An 18,561-nucleotide genomic window follows, 5' to 3' on the forward strand; every position below is an offset into this window, starting at 1 on the left:
GGTGATTTGTAGTGGCTGGCTGCCAAGCACCCCATGTGACAGCAGCTATGGTGCTGCTTGTATTGTGGGCCCATCTGAAATTCATATCCCATAGGCCTGACGGTTTCTCACACTCCTATAATCCATCCCAGACCTTGAGAAGCAGAAAGAAATATTAAGACACTGAGTTTTAGGGCAGCCTGAGCTGTATCGTGAGACTTTTGCCTTAAAAACGGATGAAACAAAGATTATGCTCAGTCCTGTGCAGTTTACATCTCTGAACTCTTGGGGCTATATTAAATCGAGATACTAATTTCCCCCGAGTTTTAGGCAGCTGATAGAGTGCATCTTTAAATTAGGTCCTTCAACTATCCTATTGTTAGACGTGTAGAGAAGTAAGGTGGGAGTTAGAGACATCTCTCTAGTGGTTAAGATCATTGGTTGCTATGCTGCCGCTGAGGGTCATGTCTGGGTCTGTGGTCATGTAGTAGCAGGGGCCTGTTGATTTCTTGGCTCATACTATTATAGACCATGCAGACCTCCCTGGTCTGGGCTGCCGTATGGGACCTCATAGATGTCCAAGGGCTGTGCAGAGCAGGCCCCACCCCTCACTGGCTGCAGTACTCTGGGAAGCTGGCCCCATCTCCCACTGGCTGTAGCAATCAGGAGAGCAGGCTTTTCACCTTGCAGGGGCAGCACAGAACTGGCCTTGTGGTGGTGGTGACGACACAAGATGAGCTGGCCCCACTGCCATGACGGGCATGGGTGCAGTGGAGATGCCACCCCCAACACCACAACACCTGAGGGAGTCAGGAGAGCTGGCTCTAGGTCACAAGAGCAGGCAGCACTTGTGGGTGGTCTTGCACCTTGCCTGGGCAACATAGCCCTGAGGGAAGCTGAGTCGGGGAGCTGACCCAGCCCCTCACAGCCAGCTGTAGTATTGGGTGAGCTAGCAGGAGCAGTACTGGAGAACTTGCTCTGGTGGTGCAGATATGAGAGAGCCTGCGGGCTAATCATCTATCAGCTACCACCCAGATCTAGCTCTTTGAGTTGGCCCACCCCCAAATCTAACTCACCTGTGAACTACTGGAGCATGTGAAAGAGCCGGTCCTCCAGATCCAAAGGTACAATATTTCCATGATCCAGGCCAACAACAGGAGAATTGAGAGGAGTCCTGTGAGGATCCAGTATTGATAGTATAGCAGAACCAAGAAGTCTCAAACCAGACCAATGACTAAATGTGATGAACATTTGCAAGATGTGTGGACAAAAGGGTATACTGTGGGACACACTGCAACACACTACCATTGTCCACGGCAAGATGCTTTCCATGCTGTGTGTGTATGTATGGTATGTTTTTTTGTTTTGTTTTGGAGAAGTTGCAAGGGTGGATATGAAGGGACAGGGAGATGAGTGGGATTGGGGTGCAGGTGCATAATGTGAAACTCACACACACACAAAAAAATCAATAAAAGTTTTTTTTTTTTTTTTTTTTTTTTTTAAAGCATTGGCTGCTGCTCTTCCAAGAGGACCTGAGTTCAATTCCCAACATCCATATGGTGGCTCAAAACAAACTTAGCTGCATGGTGGTGGTTCTTGCCTTTATTCCCAGCACTTGGGAGGCAGCTGCACGTGAAACTGAGTTTGAGGCCAGCCTAGTCTACAGAGTGAGTTCCCAGTATAAACAAAAAACAAAAAACAAAACAAAACAAAACCAAAACAAAATAAAACAAAAACCTAACCCAAAACAAACAATTAACTTCATCTTCAGTTGAACTCATCTTAAGTTTGAGGTGTTTTAAATTAAAAATGCATTTAATAATTCCAATAATGCACACAGAGTGTATGATATATGGGCGCCCCTGGTAACCCCATGGTTGCCTGGGAGTTCTATAGTCTCAACCCCCTCTGGCTTTTGTGGGTACTGTGCATGCAAGTGATGCCTAGCTATACATAAAAAAACATTCACATAAAATTAGAAGGAGAAGGAGGAGGAGGAGGAGAAGGAAAGGAAGAGGAGGAGGAAGAAAGAAAAGGAAGAGAAGGATGAGGAGGAGGAAGAAAGGAGTCAACAGCGGCCTGACTGTAAATTAATGTCCTTTGTCTCTAGTTAATTTATTATGTCATACTAAGGGATGTTGATACACACCAACAGAATCATAAGAGACAGTCAAAGAATCATAATATCTAAAAAAAAATTTACTTTTTTTTTTCATCTCCAACAGATTTATTTTTAAAGGAATGACCTAAGGGAGAAAAAAATGGGGTACAGAAGTATGGACTAGAAAATAAATACAAATGTAAGCTGTTTTACTAATTTCATAACCACAAACTTGTACAGAGAATGATGCCCTGTACAAAACAACAGATTCAAACGAGGTGTTCCCTTAGCAAGGCTGAAGATTCAGTCTCTGGTATTTGGAATTTAGGATGCAGTCCTTGTTTTTGGATGGATCTCTGGGTGTTTGGCACAGTCCATGCTTTTAACCAGATTTGAACAGAAGAATGGCCACCTGACCCAGGTAGAAGTAGATGAAGTGTTTGGTTTCGTGTGTCACATAGCTACCGAAGAAGTTCCGGCCCTCAATGCAGTGCCAGGTGGGATTGTACTTCTTGTCAAACTCCTGCTTGATATGGGCCGCAATATCCTTCTCTATGTTGTATTTCTCCAACGCCTGAGTAGCGCACTCCACCGAGTCCTGTTGCATCTCTTCCGACATGTCTGCATTTTTGATCACCGCCTTCCGGTCGCACATGGTTACCGTGGAGCAGGGGCCGGCCGGCTGCTGCGAGCTCCTAGAGAAGGTGCTGGCGCCGCTCAAGCAGCAGAGGACAGTCGGTCGCTACCGAAGCCGTGGCGCATCTACCATTTTACTTTTTTAAGATAGCATTTCTCTGTGTAGCCTTGGCTTTCCTTGAACTCACTCTGTAGATCAGGCTGGCCCGGAACTCAGAGAATCTAAACTGCCTTTGGCTCCTGAGTGCTGGGATTAAAGGGGTGAGCCACCACATTCTGGCTAAAATATTTTTTTTTAAGATTTATTTTTATTTTATGTAGGTGAATATCGCCTGCCTGTATGTATAGGGAAGAGGGCACTGGGCCTTAGGAACTGGAGTACTGATCATTTTAAGTCATCTGGGATCTGAACCCAAGTTCTCAGCAAAAGCTGCGGGTGTCCCGCCCTGTGTCTTTAGGACTCTTTACATCACTATGAACCCTGAACTGCCAAAAGTAACAAAGGCTTCTTTACATACCCTAAGGCTGGCTGTTGTGACAGTCCTTTGATGCTTAGAAACTGAAACAATGTTGGTGGCCTGTACTTTACTTTGTAAAACGTGGAATTTGTTTCAGGAGTTCACAGGACACCTGCAGGGCAATTCTAATAGCAACTTCTGTTTGTTTGTTTCTGACCCTCTGTAACCTTGCTAATTGATGATGGCCTACACTGTAGCTTATTGGCCTCTGACTAGCGGGTAGTTTGCCTTGGGAGGCTGTTTGCCTTGGGAGGCTGTTCTGAGGTTCGGCTGGTCCAGTGCAGAGGGCAAATGGGAATTCAGGTGGCTTGAATATTTAATGCAACGAAGGTAAGGAAGACAAGAGAGAGAGTGCCAAGACTGCATGGCAGGGTTCTGTAGGAATGAGAAACTAGGGGAAGTGAAGTCTGGAGCTGGAGAAGTTTGGGGTAGGGGGTGTGGTGAGAAGAGCCAAGAAGAGCCCAGGTAATTAAACTGAGAGAGCCAAGGGGCCAGCATGCACTTTGATATGCTAATAGGCACCAGGAAGAGCCCTTCGACCTGAGTTTATTTTAGACCAGACAGTGGGAACCCTTTTCTTCAATAGATGCATCCCTCTGTGGAAATAACTGCATGGGAAGAAATCACAGACTGAAGACCCAAGGCATATTTGATAGACAAGTTGATCCAGGTAGACAAGATCCAAGGTGCAGCTATGATTGAAGGTAAGAGACACTATCCCAGGACTCTGTTACGGGAACAGGAATGTTCAGGACTCAGTTATATGGTCAGGAGTATTCTTTTTTGTTTACTAGGTTAAGTTTGTGTCACTTGTATCTGATAAAGATGAGAGGAACAAACAAGCATGTAAAGATTCCGAGAGTAGCCAGGCAGTGGTGCATGGTGTGAGGTAGTTTGAGGCCAGTCTGGTCTGCACAGCAAGTTCCAGGCCATCCAAATCTACAAAGTGGGGAAAAAGTTCCACTTTAGCACTTTAAAGATTTTTTTTAGCAGTAGTGGAGAAATGTTCTCTCTGTTCTTGCTTTTCTCCTAGCTTTTGTATTTTTAAGAGAGGTTTGTGGCAGAGAGATCTGGGAAGAATGGTTGGGTGAACTCTGCCCTGCTAATTACACAGGGTTTCAAAACTGAGCCCCTTTCATTAATTTTTGCTTTTTTTTGAACTTTTGAAGAATACAGCAGGAATCGTGCCTTCCAGCTGGGAGGGCCTAGTTTGTGCATTTATTTATTTATTTTTGGTTTTTCGAGACAGGGTTTCTCTGTTTAGTCCTGGCTGTCCTGGAACTCACTCTGTAGACCAGGCTGGCCTCGAACTCAGAAATCCGCCTGTCTCTGCCTCCCAAGTGCTGGGATTAAAGGCGTGCGCCACCACCGCCCGGCTTGTGCATTTATTTTATTATTATTATTTTTAAATGTGCTCTGGTGTTTTGTTTTTTTTTGTATGTGTTTATGTTATGAAGGTGTCTGGTTATCTTGGAACTGGAATTACAGACAGTTGTTGAGTTGTCAGTGTGTGCTGGGAATTGAACTCTGGTCCTCTGGAAAAGCAGCCAGCACTCTTAACCGCTGAGCCATCTCTCTGACCTCTGTGCATGTGTTACTGGCCACCATCAATGACCCCAAGAAAAAGTCCAGGTCAGGCCTATTTAGTATTACATGCAGACGTTGAACACTGAAGAAATCAAAGCTCTCTTGACTTCCCGACAAGTTCATGGTTTTTGTTCGTTCGTTTGTTTTGTTTTTTTGAGACAAGTTTCTCTGTGTGTATTCCTGGAACTCATGAGATCTGCCTACCTCTGTCTCCTAAGTGCTGGGAGATGGTGCACCACCATCTCCCGGCATAAACTCATAGTTTTTTTTTTTTTAATTTATTTTAATTTTATGTGCATTGCTGTTTTGTCTGCATACATACGCGTGTGAGGGTGTCAGATTTCCCGGAACTGGAGTTGCAATTGTGTGTTATCATATGGGTGCTGGAAATTGAATCTCGGTTTTCTGGAAGAGCAACCAGTGCTCTTAACCGCTGAGCCATCTCTCCAGCTCCAAGTTCACAGTTTTTAAGGAGACGAGGCGCTGCACCTTTTCCAGGGATTCCCTCGGTTCTTAACTGCTCGAAACACAAGTCTGGCCTCCAGAGAGGCACCCAGTGAGGTTAGTCCTTGGATGCAGGAGGTGGGCTCCCGAAGATTCGATCCTAGCTGGACCAGGGAGAGCGCTGACGCGGGCCTCGGATGCCAGCGTTCGCCAAGTCACCTACACTGGCGCGCCTTCACGCGCCCTGGTCCCGCGTGGTGCCCTCCGGGTGGTCCGCAGTGCGGCGGGGGGCTGAGCAGAGCCGGGAACAGCGAGCGACCCGCTCCGGGAGGGCTCAGGCTGAGCACGCACTTGCGCGGTGCGAGCTGGCTCGGCGCGCGCGCGCGTGCGCGTTGAGGGCGGGGGCGCTCGGCGGCGCGCGGCACGGCAGGAACATGGCGCGCGGGAGCGGTGCACGCGCCTAGCTGGCGGGACCGTTAGCTCTAGGCAGACGCCGACGGGCCCCGCGGGGATGGAACAGCCGCCGCCTCTGGCGCCCGAGCCGGCCTCGGCGCGGAGCCGCAGGCGGCGGGAGCCGGAGTCTCCGCCGGCGCCGGTGAGTGTGAGCGGGGCGCGGGCCGGGAGACTTTCTTTGTGAAACTCTGTCTGTGCGAGCCGGGCCGGGCCTCGGCGGCCGACGATGACCTGCAAGGGAGGCTCCCCCGGTCGTCAGGGTTCGAGCCCCGCAGCGAAGCATTGGGCAGACCTTGTGCATCATCTGCCTGCCTGCCTGCCTCAGTTTCCACGGCTGTGTGCTTGGAATGCAATGGGCACCTAATGTCCCGCACCTCCTCTTCCTCGACCCCGCCCCCTCGGAGCGGGACGGCGCTGGGGCGCGGGGCGGGGGCATCCGAGTCCACCGGGGCTGTAGCATGCAGCTGCACGGAGGCTCGGGGGTCGCCATCCCAGGTGTGGTTGCTAGGGAGAGGGTTTTCTGTCCCTAGAAGGCAACAAGGTTGTTGGTGTCTCTCCATCTACAGGTACTGGAGAGCTTTAGGTCCACCTGGGTGTGTCTCTCAAAGTGGGGGATGCTCAGCAAAATGGACTTTTCCTGGCTGGAGTAGTGCAGCCTTTTCCCCTCTACTCTCTGGTGTGTTTTTAAGCCACTAACTAGCCGAGGTATAAGTAATAATCTGGAGCCACACACTGCACCAAGAGACACATGCAAAGTGGTTTCCCAAGGCGGAGAAAGAAAATTTGAATTTTTAGCAAGCCCTCGGAAGTTGTGACTGGGGGTGTCTGGCGAGCTGTAAAGCGTCCCATAAGCAGACAACTTCCCCTGCATGGTGCCTAGTATGTAGTTGATGTTCAGTACATATTCGTAGCACTGAATGGCCCTGGGGTTGCAACTTAGGAGCCCTTGAGACACTTCAGATGTCAATTGAGATAAATGTCTGTCAGTCTTAACTTTATATGATTTTTCTCAGTACCTAGGTTAACTTTTGCTACTATTTATAATGTTACATTCCCAGTGTGGTTTAGTAAAAAACAAGGTATATGTTGATTGGTATAAAGGATCAGCTCTGTATATCCTGGCTCGATTAAAATTAATAATGAGGGTCAGGGAGCTAGATGTCTCAGTGGTAAAGGTGTCTACCACCATGCTTGGGCTTGAGTTGCTCCTGAGACTCACATAGTAGGATAGAATGGACTCTCTAGCAAGTTGTCCTTTGACCTCCCCCCAGGTGCACAACTTAAACACACACACACACACACACACATGCACGCACGAACGCACGCACGCACGCACGCGCGCGCACACACACACACACAGAGAACAATAGGATGTTTTGCATTTTCTTAGAAAAATTTAAAAACTATTTTTACATAAATGAGTGTTTTGTTTACATAGATGTGTGTGTAGCAGAGGTGGAAAGAACGTTGGTATTTATTCAGGAAAGTTGGCAGTTGCTCTTTTGAGTACTTTTTTTTTTTTTTTTTTTGCCAATACAGTAATTGTTTGATGCTATGGATTTTCTTCCTTTATGTCGTTGAATTTCACTTAATTGATTTCGCATCAATAGGGTCTTTCAGTAATAGAGAATTCAAGTACAAGAAAGGACTGTTAGAGGGGAGATTGAGTCTGGAGGAGAAAAAAATGGAAAAGTAAAGGTGTGTAATCTTCAGGTGTGTTCTTTTATAACCTGTAGAGATTTTCTTTTTAATTGTCTTTAGGGGCTGGGGAAATGGCTCAGTGGGAAAAGTGCTTCCTCTGCAGGCAGAGGGGCTTGAGTTCCATCCCCAGCACCTACCCGAGGCTAGACAGGTGGCATGGACCTGTAACCCCAGAACTGGGAATGTGGAGGTAGGTGGATCCCTGGTGCTCACTGGTCAGCTAGCCTATCCAAAACAGTGGGCTTTGGGTTCAGTGAGAAGTCTCTTTAAAAATGGGAGAAAGAGCAGGGCAGTGGTGGCGCACGCCTTTAATCCCAGAGAGAGAGAGAGAGAGAGAGAGAGAGAGAGAGAGAGAGAGAGAGCAAGCAAGCAAGCCTGGCAAGGTGGCACATACCTTTAATCCCACCATTCAGGAGGTAGAGACAGGCAGATCTTTATGAGTTTAAGGCTCGTTTGATCTACATAGAGAGTTCCGGGACAGCCAGGACTGTTGCTGACAGAGAGATCCTGTCTCAAAAAAGAAAACCAGTCAACCAACCACCACCACCAAAAACAAAAACCCAAAACCAAGCATAAAAAAAAAAAAACCATAAAAAAAAAACCAAAAAAAGCTTTATTCCCTGTGAGTGTGGTGGTACACCCCTTTAATCTCTGGGGGAGTAAGAGATCTGTGCAGGTTTGAGGGCAGCCTGGCCTACATAGCGAGACCTGTCTTTAAATCAATAACAACAAAACAAACAGAAAAGCTTTATTCCCAGCTGCTACAGAGTCCCGCACCCAGGGCTCAGGGACTGCTGTGGAAGGTGGGGACATAAAGATTGTAAGAGCCCATGGCAAAATGGCTGCGGAAACATGACCTGAACACTCGTGACACAGATGGTCATGTGGAGGAGGAAAAGCTCAGGAAGCCTCAATCTTAGAGAACTACAGGAAGGGCAAGGAATGCTGGGAGCCAGGGAAGGAGTCTTCACCAGAGACAAACACATGGTTGGTTATCTAATACCAAACGGTCAGCCCTGAAAACATACTTGTAAGTAACATTGTAAGAACTGAGCAGCTGTATTCATGTATTTAGAAAAAAATATATATTACACACACGTGCACATGCGCACATATATATTACATTATACACATACACATATATATTATACACACACATGCACAAATGTACACACATATTACACACATGCACACACATTACATGACATACATATCTACATTACATTATACACATATATTACATATCACACACACATACATACATATTTATATTATATTACATACACACATATATGTATTATATTACACATAAACACACACACATACACACACACACACACACACATGCATGAATATGATAAGTAATAAAAAGAGGCCACGGATTGATGGTCATCGAGGACGGGGGTATGTGGGAGGTTGGAAGGAGGAAAAGGAAGGTGAGGGGGACATGTGCAATTATTTTAAAATCTAAAAAAGTTAAAAATATTTTAAAATGCTTATTGAAAAGATAACACTTTGACAGCAGCACCAAGTACATGAACTAACTTGTTGAAAAAATAAAGAAAATATTTTTAAAAGTCTTTAAAAATTAAAAGTTCTCAATTGCGCCAGGCACAGTGATTTGTGCCTAAAGTCCCATCTTTGGGAGATGGAGGCAGGCGAATTGCTCTGAGCTTGAGGCCAGGCAGGTCAGGCTGATTGCAGAGTAAGGCCCTATAAAATGAGAAAGACTGAGCTGAAGGGATGACTGTGATTTAAGAGCTCTTACTGATCTCCAGAGGACCGAGGTCGTCTTCCCAGTACTCACACTGGGAGCTGCACCGGCACTGCCTGTAATTCCACTTTCAGGGGGCCTGATACCTCTTTTGGTCTCGACTATATGTATGTTGTGTGCATACTTACATACACACACACACACACACACACACACACACACACACACACAGCAAATATATTTTTAAAAAGAGAAAACTGTCTGAAACTAATGCAGCCTGTGTTTATTCATGGTTCTCCTCCCTAGAGCTAGGTCTCGTTACCCTAGGCTGCACTTGAGCTTGCTGTGTAGCTAAGGATGCCCTTGAACCTCTGGTTTTCCTGCCTCTGCTTCCCAACTGCTGGCATTACAGGCACGGACCACCTTGTAGAGTTGGAATCAGACCCAGAGCTTCATTTATCAACTGAGTTACATCTTTGGTACCATATGATACTTTTCTGTGAATTTGAAAAATCACCTCTTTTGAACCATAGGAATAATTTGGTATCAGGCTAAAAAGATGGTTCAGCAGTTAAGAGCGCGTGCTGTTCACCCAGAGGACTCAAGTTCGGTTCCCAGCACCCTCATGGCAGCTCACAGCCTTCTATATCTCCAGTCTAGAGTATCCAGTGCCCTCTTCTGGCCTCCTGGGCACTACACATATTCTGCACAGTTTTACATACAGGCAAGATCTCTCTCTCTCTCTCTCTGTATATATATATATATATACACACACATATACATATACATGTATATGTATGTATTTATATATATACATGTATATGTATGTATTTATATATATACATATACATGTATATGTATGTATATATACATATATGTATGTATATGTATGTATATATATATATATATATATACACACACACACAATAATTTTAAAAAAGGAATAACTTGGTGAGGTAAAAGTGACTTCATGTGATTTAGAAAATAAAGGCTAAGAGGCAAGGGCAACATGTGTGTGTGGACATGTGTATCTGTGGACATGTGTGTGCATGCGTGTGTACGTATGTGTATATGTGTGTATATGTATGTGTGTATGTGTGTATTTGGATGTGTGTATATGCGTGTATCCATGTGTGCATGTTTGTATGTGTGTGTGTCTAGGTTGCTTGTGCCTGTGTGTGTGGAGGCCAGAGGTTGGTGTTCTGTGGCTTTACTGTTTTTTATTTTTATTTATTTATATTGAGAGAGAGGTTGTTTTAGTCAGTTTCATTGCTCTGAAGAGACACCATGACCACTGCAACTCATATAAAAGAAAGCATTTAATTAGAGCTTGCTTACAGTTTCACAGGTAAACTAGTCCAATAATTAATTAGTCCATTATTGTCATGATAGGAAGACATGGTGTTAGAGAAGTAGCTGAGAGTTCTACTTCTATATCCAAAGGCAGCCGGAAGAGAGAGCCACTGGGCCTGGCTTGGGCTTTGACCTCAGAGCCCACCCCCAGGGACACAGTACCGCCAGCAAGGCCACACCTCCTAATCCTTTCAAATTGTGTCAGTTCCTGAAGAATATTTTCAGACTTCCATTTGTGTTCTCAGCCAGAATCTTTTAGAACGTAAACAACTGTATATGTTGAAATATCAGCACAAGTGAGAAAATTTTTTTCAAAAAGCATTTAAGTATTTTTACTTCATTTATTTCTTTATTATTAAGGGGGTTCTTTTCTGTCCCTTTTGTGGGAATTCTGCCAACTTAGAAGTATGTCTATCCCAGCTTTACATCACGAGCTGGGGAAATAAATTCTGGGTGAGTTCAGGCACCATTAGACCCATGTTGCAGACCCACTGTCACAACATTGCTGCAGCAGCATCCATTGCCTAATCCCTTTGGGTCCTTACTGAACTGGAGGAGCACAGTGTTCTTTTTGGTCTTCTGAAATTAATACCTAATAGGCTTTGGTAGGTCTGTGTTTTCCCTCACCATTTGCCCTAGAAACCGGATGTTAGTTCCTTAAGAAAACTGTGAAGGGTGTGTTGGTCTGGAGATGACCAAGTCAGTCCCTGGTGTGGACAAGTAACTGAATATCTGGGAAAGATGGAAGACCAAGCTGGAGAGAAAGTAATATTTTGTTGCCAGAAACACTGTGGTTGGTTAGCCAGTACCAAAGGCCCGTATGTGTCAGGCCATGATACATGTTGCCTGTACTGCCCGTTATGCATTGAGCCACTATAGCATGGCTTCGCCCGTACTGACCTTTATGGAGCTGTGCTCACATGCCTTTGGCAATTCAGTGCTCCTGTCTGACCCCTGCTGCCTGTGGTGGTTTGACTAGGTTTGGCCCTCAGATTTGTGTGTTTGAATGCTTGGCTTATAGGGAGTGGTGCTATTAGGAGGTGTGGACTTGCTGGATGGAGTAGGTGAGGCCTTGTCGGAGGCAGTGTCACCATCAGGGAAGACTTTAAGGTCTCCTGTGCTTAAACTCTGCCCAGTGTAATCCAGTCTCCTCATGGCTGCCTTCAGATCAAGATGTAGAACTCTTGGTGCCTCCAGCACCATGTCTGCCTGGATGCTGCCATGCTTCTTGCCATCATGATAATGGACTGAACCTCTGAAACTGTAAGCCAGCTCCAATTAAGTGTTCGCCTTTATAAGAGTTGCCTTTGGTCATGGTGTCTGTTCACAGCAGTGAAAACCCTACTAAGACACCACCCTAGGGCACAGTTCGACCGTAACATTAGTTCATCCAGTTGAGCAGCAGCAGCTCTGACTCTTCAGATCTGGTACAGATGACAGGGTTCTTCAGATGTGCTGGTGTCACTCATTATTAGTGAAGGGCATGCTTCCTGGACACGCTCATTGTGGAGGATTGGGTTTTACAGTGTATCTGCTTCAACATTCCAGTTGCCCCGAACTGTAAAATCCCTTCATCAACACCAGGCCAAGCGATATCAGGTCTCTCTAGTTCTTTCTCAGTAGGCCATCTTTTGACAAATACTTCAGCTGACAAATTAAACAAATGTTTGGCCAAACTTCTGGCACTTTAAAAAAAACCTGTGCAAACTCCATATTAAACCTAAGAGTCTCCACTCAGTGGGCCCACATTGATGAACTCAGCCCGAAGCATCCACCATTATACCCTTAAAATTTAGCCCCAGACTTTTTGAATGAATAAATGAATATTATTTAGTTCTTTAGTGATGTTGCTCACGACTTTTTATGTCACACTTCCTGTCCCACCTCCAAGAGCCTGCTTAGCCTTAAGTCTGGGTGGACACTGAGGGAAGGTCATTGTGGGTTGTATAATGTAGGATTGATTCCCTTAGGTGAAGCTGGAGAGGGCAGTCCTGCTGGGGCTGGAGATGGGGGGTACATCTTCTGCTAAAGGTGGAGAGGCTACTTCCTCAGGTGAAATAAGCCCTTGCAGAGTCTGAGAGTTAAAATTCCTCAGGCTGTTCAGATCGCCCCAGACATTTTCTATCCCTTATTACAGCCTCCCAGCGCTGGCTCTCTGACTGGTCGGTTGCTGTTGCCTCTACTAAACAAAGACCAGAGCTAGTGTGAACCCCTGGAGAGAGTAGGAGATTAGCGTCCTCACCAAGGGCTTGAAGTGGTTCTTACCACATTTCCCTCTAACTCTTTCATTTGGCCTGTGCAGGAGACAGGTGGATCGTGACGGCTGACTCTCGAGAACGTAATCAGGTAGTGGACCCAGATTGTAGCTGCTGTACTGGATGTGCTGTTCTTACTTGAGCAGACTAGCACATCTCCTGGTACATGGCACGCAGTTACAGTTGTCAAGATCTGTTGGTAAGGACCACAGAAGCAATTTGCTTTTAGCTGGTGAGGCTAGCAATAAACATTTATTGTTATTATTGTCAAGGAATATTAATTTTCCAACCCTGTTATGACTAATTTTGAAGGGCTCTTGATCATCTGTCTCTTCTACAAAACGTCATTGTGTCCCACTGTATTGATATATTACATTGATTGAATCAACTGAACAGGGAGTAGTGACATGGAAGAAACTTAAAGCAATAGAATTGATATTATAAAGGATTTGTTAATAGACTGGCTTTGGAGACATTGAATCACACAAAGTACAATTTAGCTAAGTGGGCACTGTCTTCCAAATACCCAAAAAATAAACAGTATGCATGCATTAGTTAGTGTTTCCATTGCTGTGAAGATACACCGTGACTAAGGCAACTCTTTATAAAGGACAACATTTAATTAGGGGCTGGATTACAGGTTTGAAGGGTCAGTCCATTATCATCATGGCAGGAAGCATGGCAGCATCCAGGCAGGAATGGCACTGGAGGAGCTGAGGAATGGCATCTTGTTCCAAAGGCAAACAAGAGAAGACTGGTTTCCAGGCAGCTAGGAGAGAGATCTCTCAAAGCCCACTCCCACAGTGACAAACCTCCTCCAATGAGGCCACACTTCCTAATAACGCTACTCCCTGGGCCAAGCATATTCAAACCACCACAATGCTAATCAGGCTTGTTTGGGATCAACAAATTTACAGTGCTCTAAGATGTGTTCACCAAGGTTGACCAGCTATTAGACTCATTCCCAAAGAACATGCCTCCGACATGGCTGAGGGGGCAGTGCAGGGCCACAACCAATGTTAAGTCCTGGTCTGCTATAAAGTTCCTTTCTTGGGAAAAGTTAATTCTGCAGAATATATGTTAGTAAAACTTTCTATTTGAGGCCAACTTATTTGAGCATCAGTTCCAGTTCCTGGTGATTTAGTAAAGAGCGTTTCCTTCCTTTACCTCCAAGTATATGGAGTAATTTTTTCCCCTGGGAAAGCATATTATTTCAATTGGAATAGCAGCCATTTTGGACTTCTTGGTCATGCATATCAGAGGTGTGGTTGGAGTAAGAATGGTCCCCATAGGCTCATAGATTTGAATGCTTGGTCACCAGGCAGTGCCACTATTAGGAACTACAGATGCCCTTGTTGTAGGACATATGTCACTGGGTTTTTGGTTTCAAGTGCTTAAGCCAGTGTCTTTCCCTGATGCCTTTGATCTGGATGTAGAACTCCTTTTCCAGCACTGTGTCTGCCTGCAGACCGCCATGCTTCCCACCATGGTGAAAATGGACAAAACCTCTGAACCTGTGAGTTCCAATGAAATGTTTTCCTTTATAAGAGTTGCCAAAGTCATGGTGTCTCCTCACAGCAATAGAACATTTACTAAGACGACAGGATAGGAAGTAAATGTAACTAAAACTCAAGTGCATTCTACCTCAGTGACATTTGTAGGAGTCCATTGGTGTGGGACATTCCTTTAAGATGAAGAATAGGCTGTCGCACCTTGTCATACCTACTACTGTGGAAAAAAGCACAATGCTTATTGGTGCTGTTTGGATTCTGGAGACAGCAGAGTCCTCACTTGGGATGTTAGCCAGATATCAAGGGACTCAGAAACTGCTAGCTTTGAATGGAACGGGAGAAGGCTCTTCAGAAGGTTCAGGCTGCTGTGGAGGCTGTTCTACCACTTGGGCCACATGATCTAGGAGACTTGATAGTATTTGACAAACACATCAGTGGCAGATAAGGATTTTGGTTGGAGTCTCTGGCAGGTTTCTTTATCACACTGCAGACCCTTGGATCTTGGAGCAAGCTTGGCACCACCATCAACATCAGATGGCTGTTCTCTTGTTGAGAGACAGCTGTTGGCCTGCTATTGGGCCTTAGTGGAAACTGAACATTTGACAGTGGGCCACCAAGTTACTATGTGACTTTATTCTTCCCATCATGAGCTAGGTATTATCTGACTCACTAAGCCATAAAGTTGGACATGAACAAATGGTCACAGCATTATGTATCATCATGCCTAAGTAGGTCCTGAGGGCACAAGTAAGTTACATAATGATAACCAAATGCTTATGGTGTTTTTACAATGCCTTCTGCTTCTAAGCATGCAGCTGTGGTCTCTCATGGGGTGTGCTGTATGATCAGTTGACTGAAGAAAAGATGAAGACCTCTTTTACTATTGGTTCTGTACTGTCTTAGTCACTTTTTGATTCCTGTGACAAAGCATGATACCTAAGGCAATTTATAAGAGAAAGCATTTAATTTGGGACTCATGGATCTAGAAATATAAACTCATAGACTCATGGTAGAGTCCATGACCATCATGGTGGATTACTTGACAGCAGGTAGACAGGCATGGCATTGGAGCAGTAGCTGGGAGCTTACATTTGATCCACAGGCCTGAGATGAAGTTTACTGGGAATAGCATGAGCTGTTGAAACCTCAAGGCCCACCCCCAGTGACATACCTCCTCCAACAAAGCCACACTTCCTAATCCTTCTCAAATCATTCTACCAGCTGGGGACCAAACATTCAAATATATGAGCCTATGGGAGCCATTCTCCTTCCAACCCCACATGAACACTGCAAGCATCTCCTGAAAGTGGACAGGTACAACATTATATTCCTTTTCTGGGGCAACTCCGAGGAGGGAAATCTTTACAGTGGTTAGAACTTTGGGCAGTGCACATAAGTTGTACATTCTGCTTGGAAGGAGAAATGGCCAGGTGTGTGGTTATTTACTGGCTGGTGGGCTATAGCCAATGATTTTGCTATGGCCAGGGACTTGGAAATAACATGATTGGAATTTGGTGAGAAATACTTCTGGAGAAGAATTATGTGTCTAGATGTCTTCAGATGGGCAAAGGATGTGAAGATTCTCATGTCCCATGTAGATGTTCACTGAAATGTGACTTCAGCAGAGGAGTTCAGTAATCAGGAAGATAGGGTAACATGTTCTGTGGACAAGCAGCCTCCTCCTTTGCTGTCCCTGTCATTGCCCAGTGGGCCCATAAACAAAGTGGCCATGGTGGCAGTAATGCAGGATATGGATGGGCTCGAAAGCATGGACTCCCACTCACCAAGGCTGATCTGGCTTTAGCTGCTTAGTGCCAGGTCTGCCAGCAGTAGAGGCCAGCTCTAATATGGCACCATTCCCAGGGACTGAGTACCAGTAACCTGGTGGCAGATTGATTACATTGACGTACTTCCTTTGTGGAGAGGAAGAAGCTAAGTTGTTGTTGTTTGCAGATGTCTTTTTACATCCATGACTAACAAAGACTAAAAGACTTTTGACCTGATGAATCTGTTCAGTCAGGTATCAGGATACAAAGTTGGCCTACAATAAATGGTAGCATTTCAGCTTACCAGTCATGAACCAGCTAAAACAGAAATCAGGGAAACAATTCTGTCCACAGAAGCCTCAAAAAAAAAAAAAAAAAATGGAAAAAGAATGAAGGAAAGGAATAATGACCTAGTCTGAGTCTATCCAAGGAAGTAAAAGACCTCTCTAGAGAAAATTATAAGTAGTGGTGAAAGAAGTTGAAGAAGACACTGAAGATCAAGAGTCTTTATTATGATGGACAGAGTAAATATCAAAATAGCCCTGTTAACTGTATCTGTCACTTTTCTATGAAATATCAAAACACCATGACCAAGGCAACTTACCGAGAGTTTATTTTGGTTTATGGTTCCAAAGAGAGAAGAGTCCATCTTGTCAGGGTTGGGGTGGCTGCAGGCATGGTAACTGAAGCAGGATGTTGAGAGCTTACGTCACGAGCACAAAGCAGGGAGAGAGAATGCTCGGAATGACCCTGCCTGTAGTGATGTGCTGGACCACCTAGATGTTCCCAAGTAATGCAGCCAATGGGGGAGAACCAGTTCAAATACACGATCCTGTAGGGGACATTCTCATCCAAACCCACCACATTCCACTCCTTGGTCCTCTCAGGTTCCTAGTCATATCATACTGAAAAATGCATTTAGTTCAAAGTTTCCAAAGTTCCTATAGTTTTTCACAGTTCCAGCACTGTTTAAAGTCACTTCTGCATCTCCATGACATCTCCTAATTGTAACCTAATATAAAAAAAAAAAAAAAAAAAAAAAAAAAAAAAAAAAAAAAAAAAAAAGCACATACTTCCAAATGTGATAGTGTGCAGGGTCTGGAGGCAGAGGCAGGAAGATCTCTGAGAGGTCAAGTCCAGCTTGTTCTATGTAGCAAGTCTCATACCAGCCAAGAATAGAGAGACCGTATCTTAAAAGCCAATCCTGCGTCTCTATTTAGCTTTTTACTAAGGGGACCTGTCTGTTCCTGAGTTTGAAGATCACTGGTGGCTGCCATACCTGCCAGGGTTTTCAAATGTGTTTTAGAGATCCCAACCCAGCCTGCATGCTTTCATGACAAGAGTTTTAGCCACTGAGCTGTCTCCCCAACACAGCTGTATGTCTATTGCAGGTACCGTTAGCTGTTTCAAGGAAAGCTTATTCTTTAGAAGGACAAGAGTTACCTTAGGGAAGCATTGTTGCTTAACCCCAGGTTCAGGAGACCTTGCCTCAGTGAGTAAAGACAAGAGATCAAGGAAGATGCCTGACATCAACTTCAGACCTCAGGCAGCTGTGTTGGAACTTACAACAATTTCTCTGTTTGTAGATTCCTCTCTTTGGTGCTAAGACTATTGTCCAGAGAAGTCCTGATGAACCAGCACTGAGCAAAGCTGAATTTGTTGAGAAAGTTCGTCAGAGTAACCAGGCCTGTCATGATGGAGACTTCCACACAGCTATTGTTTTGTACAATGAAGCCCTGGCAGTTGACCCTCAGAACTGCATTTTGTATAGCAACAGATCTGCAGCCTACATGAAAACCCAGCAGTACCACAAGGCGCTGGATGATGCAATCAAAGCCCGGCTCCTCAACCCCAAATGGCCAAAGGTAGAATTTATTTACTTTCACAGAAGTGCCTGTTGTGATTTCTTATTTTAGGAGAGCATTTCACTGATTCGGTACAGATATGCATTCATAGACTCAGTACCTTGGCAAACTCCACAGCGAGTGAAACTCAGTGGCCATCTTCCTTTTCAGTGGGGTGCAAGTGTGCTTTCTGTCCGTGTGTCTTTCTTTTCCTTCTTGATGAGTCACAGGATCCATTCAGGTTTTAAACACCTTTTATTTTCCATACAAAAGTTTTAGATATTGTATAGTGACTGTATGTATCTCCTTCAATTTAAAATGAACTAGTTTACCAGGCGGTGGTGCACACCCTCAACCTCAGCACTTGGGAAGCAGAGGCAGGAGGATCTCTGTGAGGAGTTTGAGCCATCCTGGTCTACAGAGTAAGTTCTGGGACAGCCAGGGCTACACAGAGAAACTGTGTCTCAAAACTCCCAAAACAAAAGTGATTTATTTCCACAAGTACCTAATTATTTTAAGAATGTTTAGTCAGGGAAATCTCATCTAAAAATAAATCATAATTAATTACATTCCCTTGAGCCCTCACTGGTGCAAGTTGTTGATTTTGTTTTGTGCATAAAGATGCATAGCGTTACATTATATATGCATATACACACATATACGTACGTGTGTATACATCGTAAGCTGAAAAGAACTTTA

The 18,561-nt window shown here is 44.8% G+C and overlaps 1 protein-coding gene and 1 pseudogene across 2 annotated transcripts in view; one reads left to right on the forward strand and one right to left on the reverse strand.

Annotated features, from left to right (window-relative positions):
• Positions 1 to 2,183: 2,183 nt before the first annotated feature.
• On the reverse strand, positions 2,184 to 2,842 carry LOC143437449 (dynein light chain 1, cytoplasmic pseudogene; annotated as a pseudogene).
• A 2,834-nt stretch (positions 2,843 to 5,676) lies between these two features.
• The window catches only part of Ttc28 (tetratricopeptide repeat domain 28), a 433,061-nt gene continuing 420,176 nt past the window's right edge, over positions 5,677 to 18,561 (forward strand). For both annotated transcript variants that reach the window (XM_076922383.1, XM_076922384.1), the window contains exons 1-2: positions 5,677 to 5,860; positions 17,605 to 17,883. In XM_076922383.1, coding sequence (XP_076778498.1) covers positions 5,777 to 5,860; positions 17,605 to 17,883 — 363 coding nt within the window. In that variant the 5' untranslated portion in view covers positions 5,677 to 5,776. The remainder of the gene's footprint in view (positions 5,861 to 17,604; positions 17,884 to 18,561) is intronic.

Source organism: Arvicanthis niloticus, chromosome 24, assembly GCF_011762505.2.
Source record: "Arvicanthis niloticus isolate mArvNil1 chromosome 24, mArvNil1.pat.X, whole genome shotgun sequence".
Lineage (NCBI taxonomy): Eukaryota > Metazoa > Chordata > Mammalia > Rodentia > Muridae > Arvicanthis > Arvicanthis niloticus.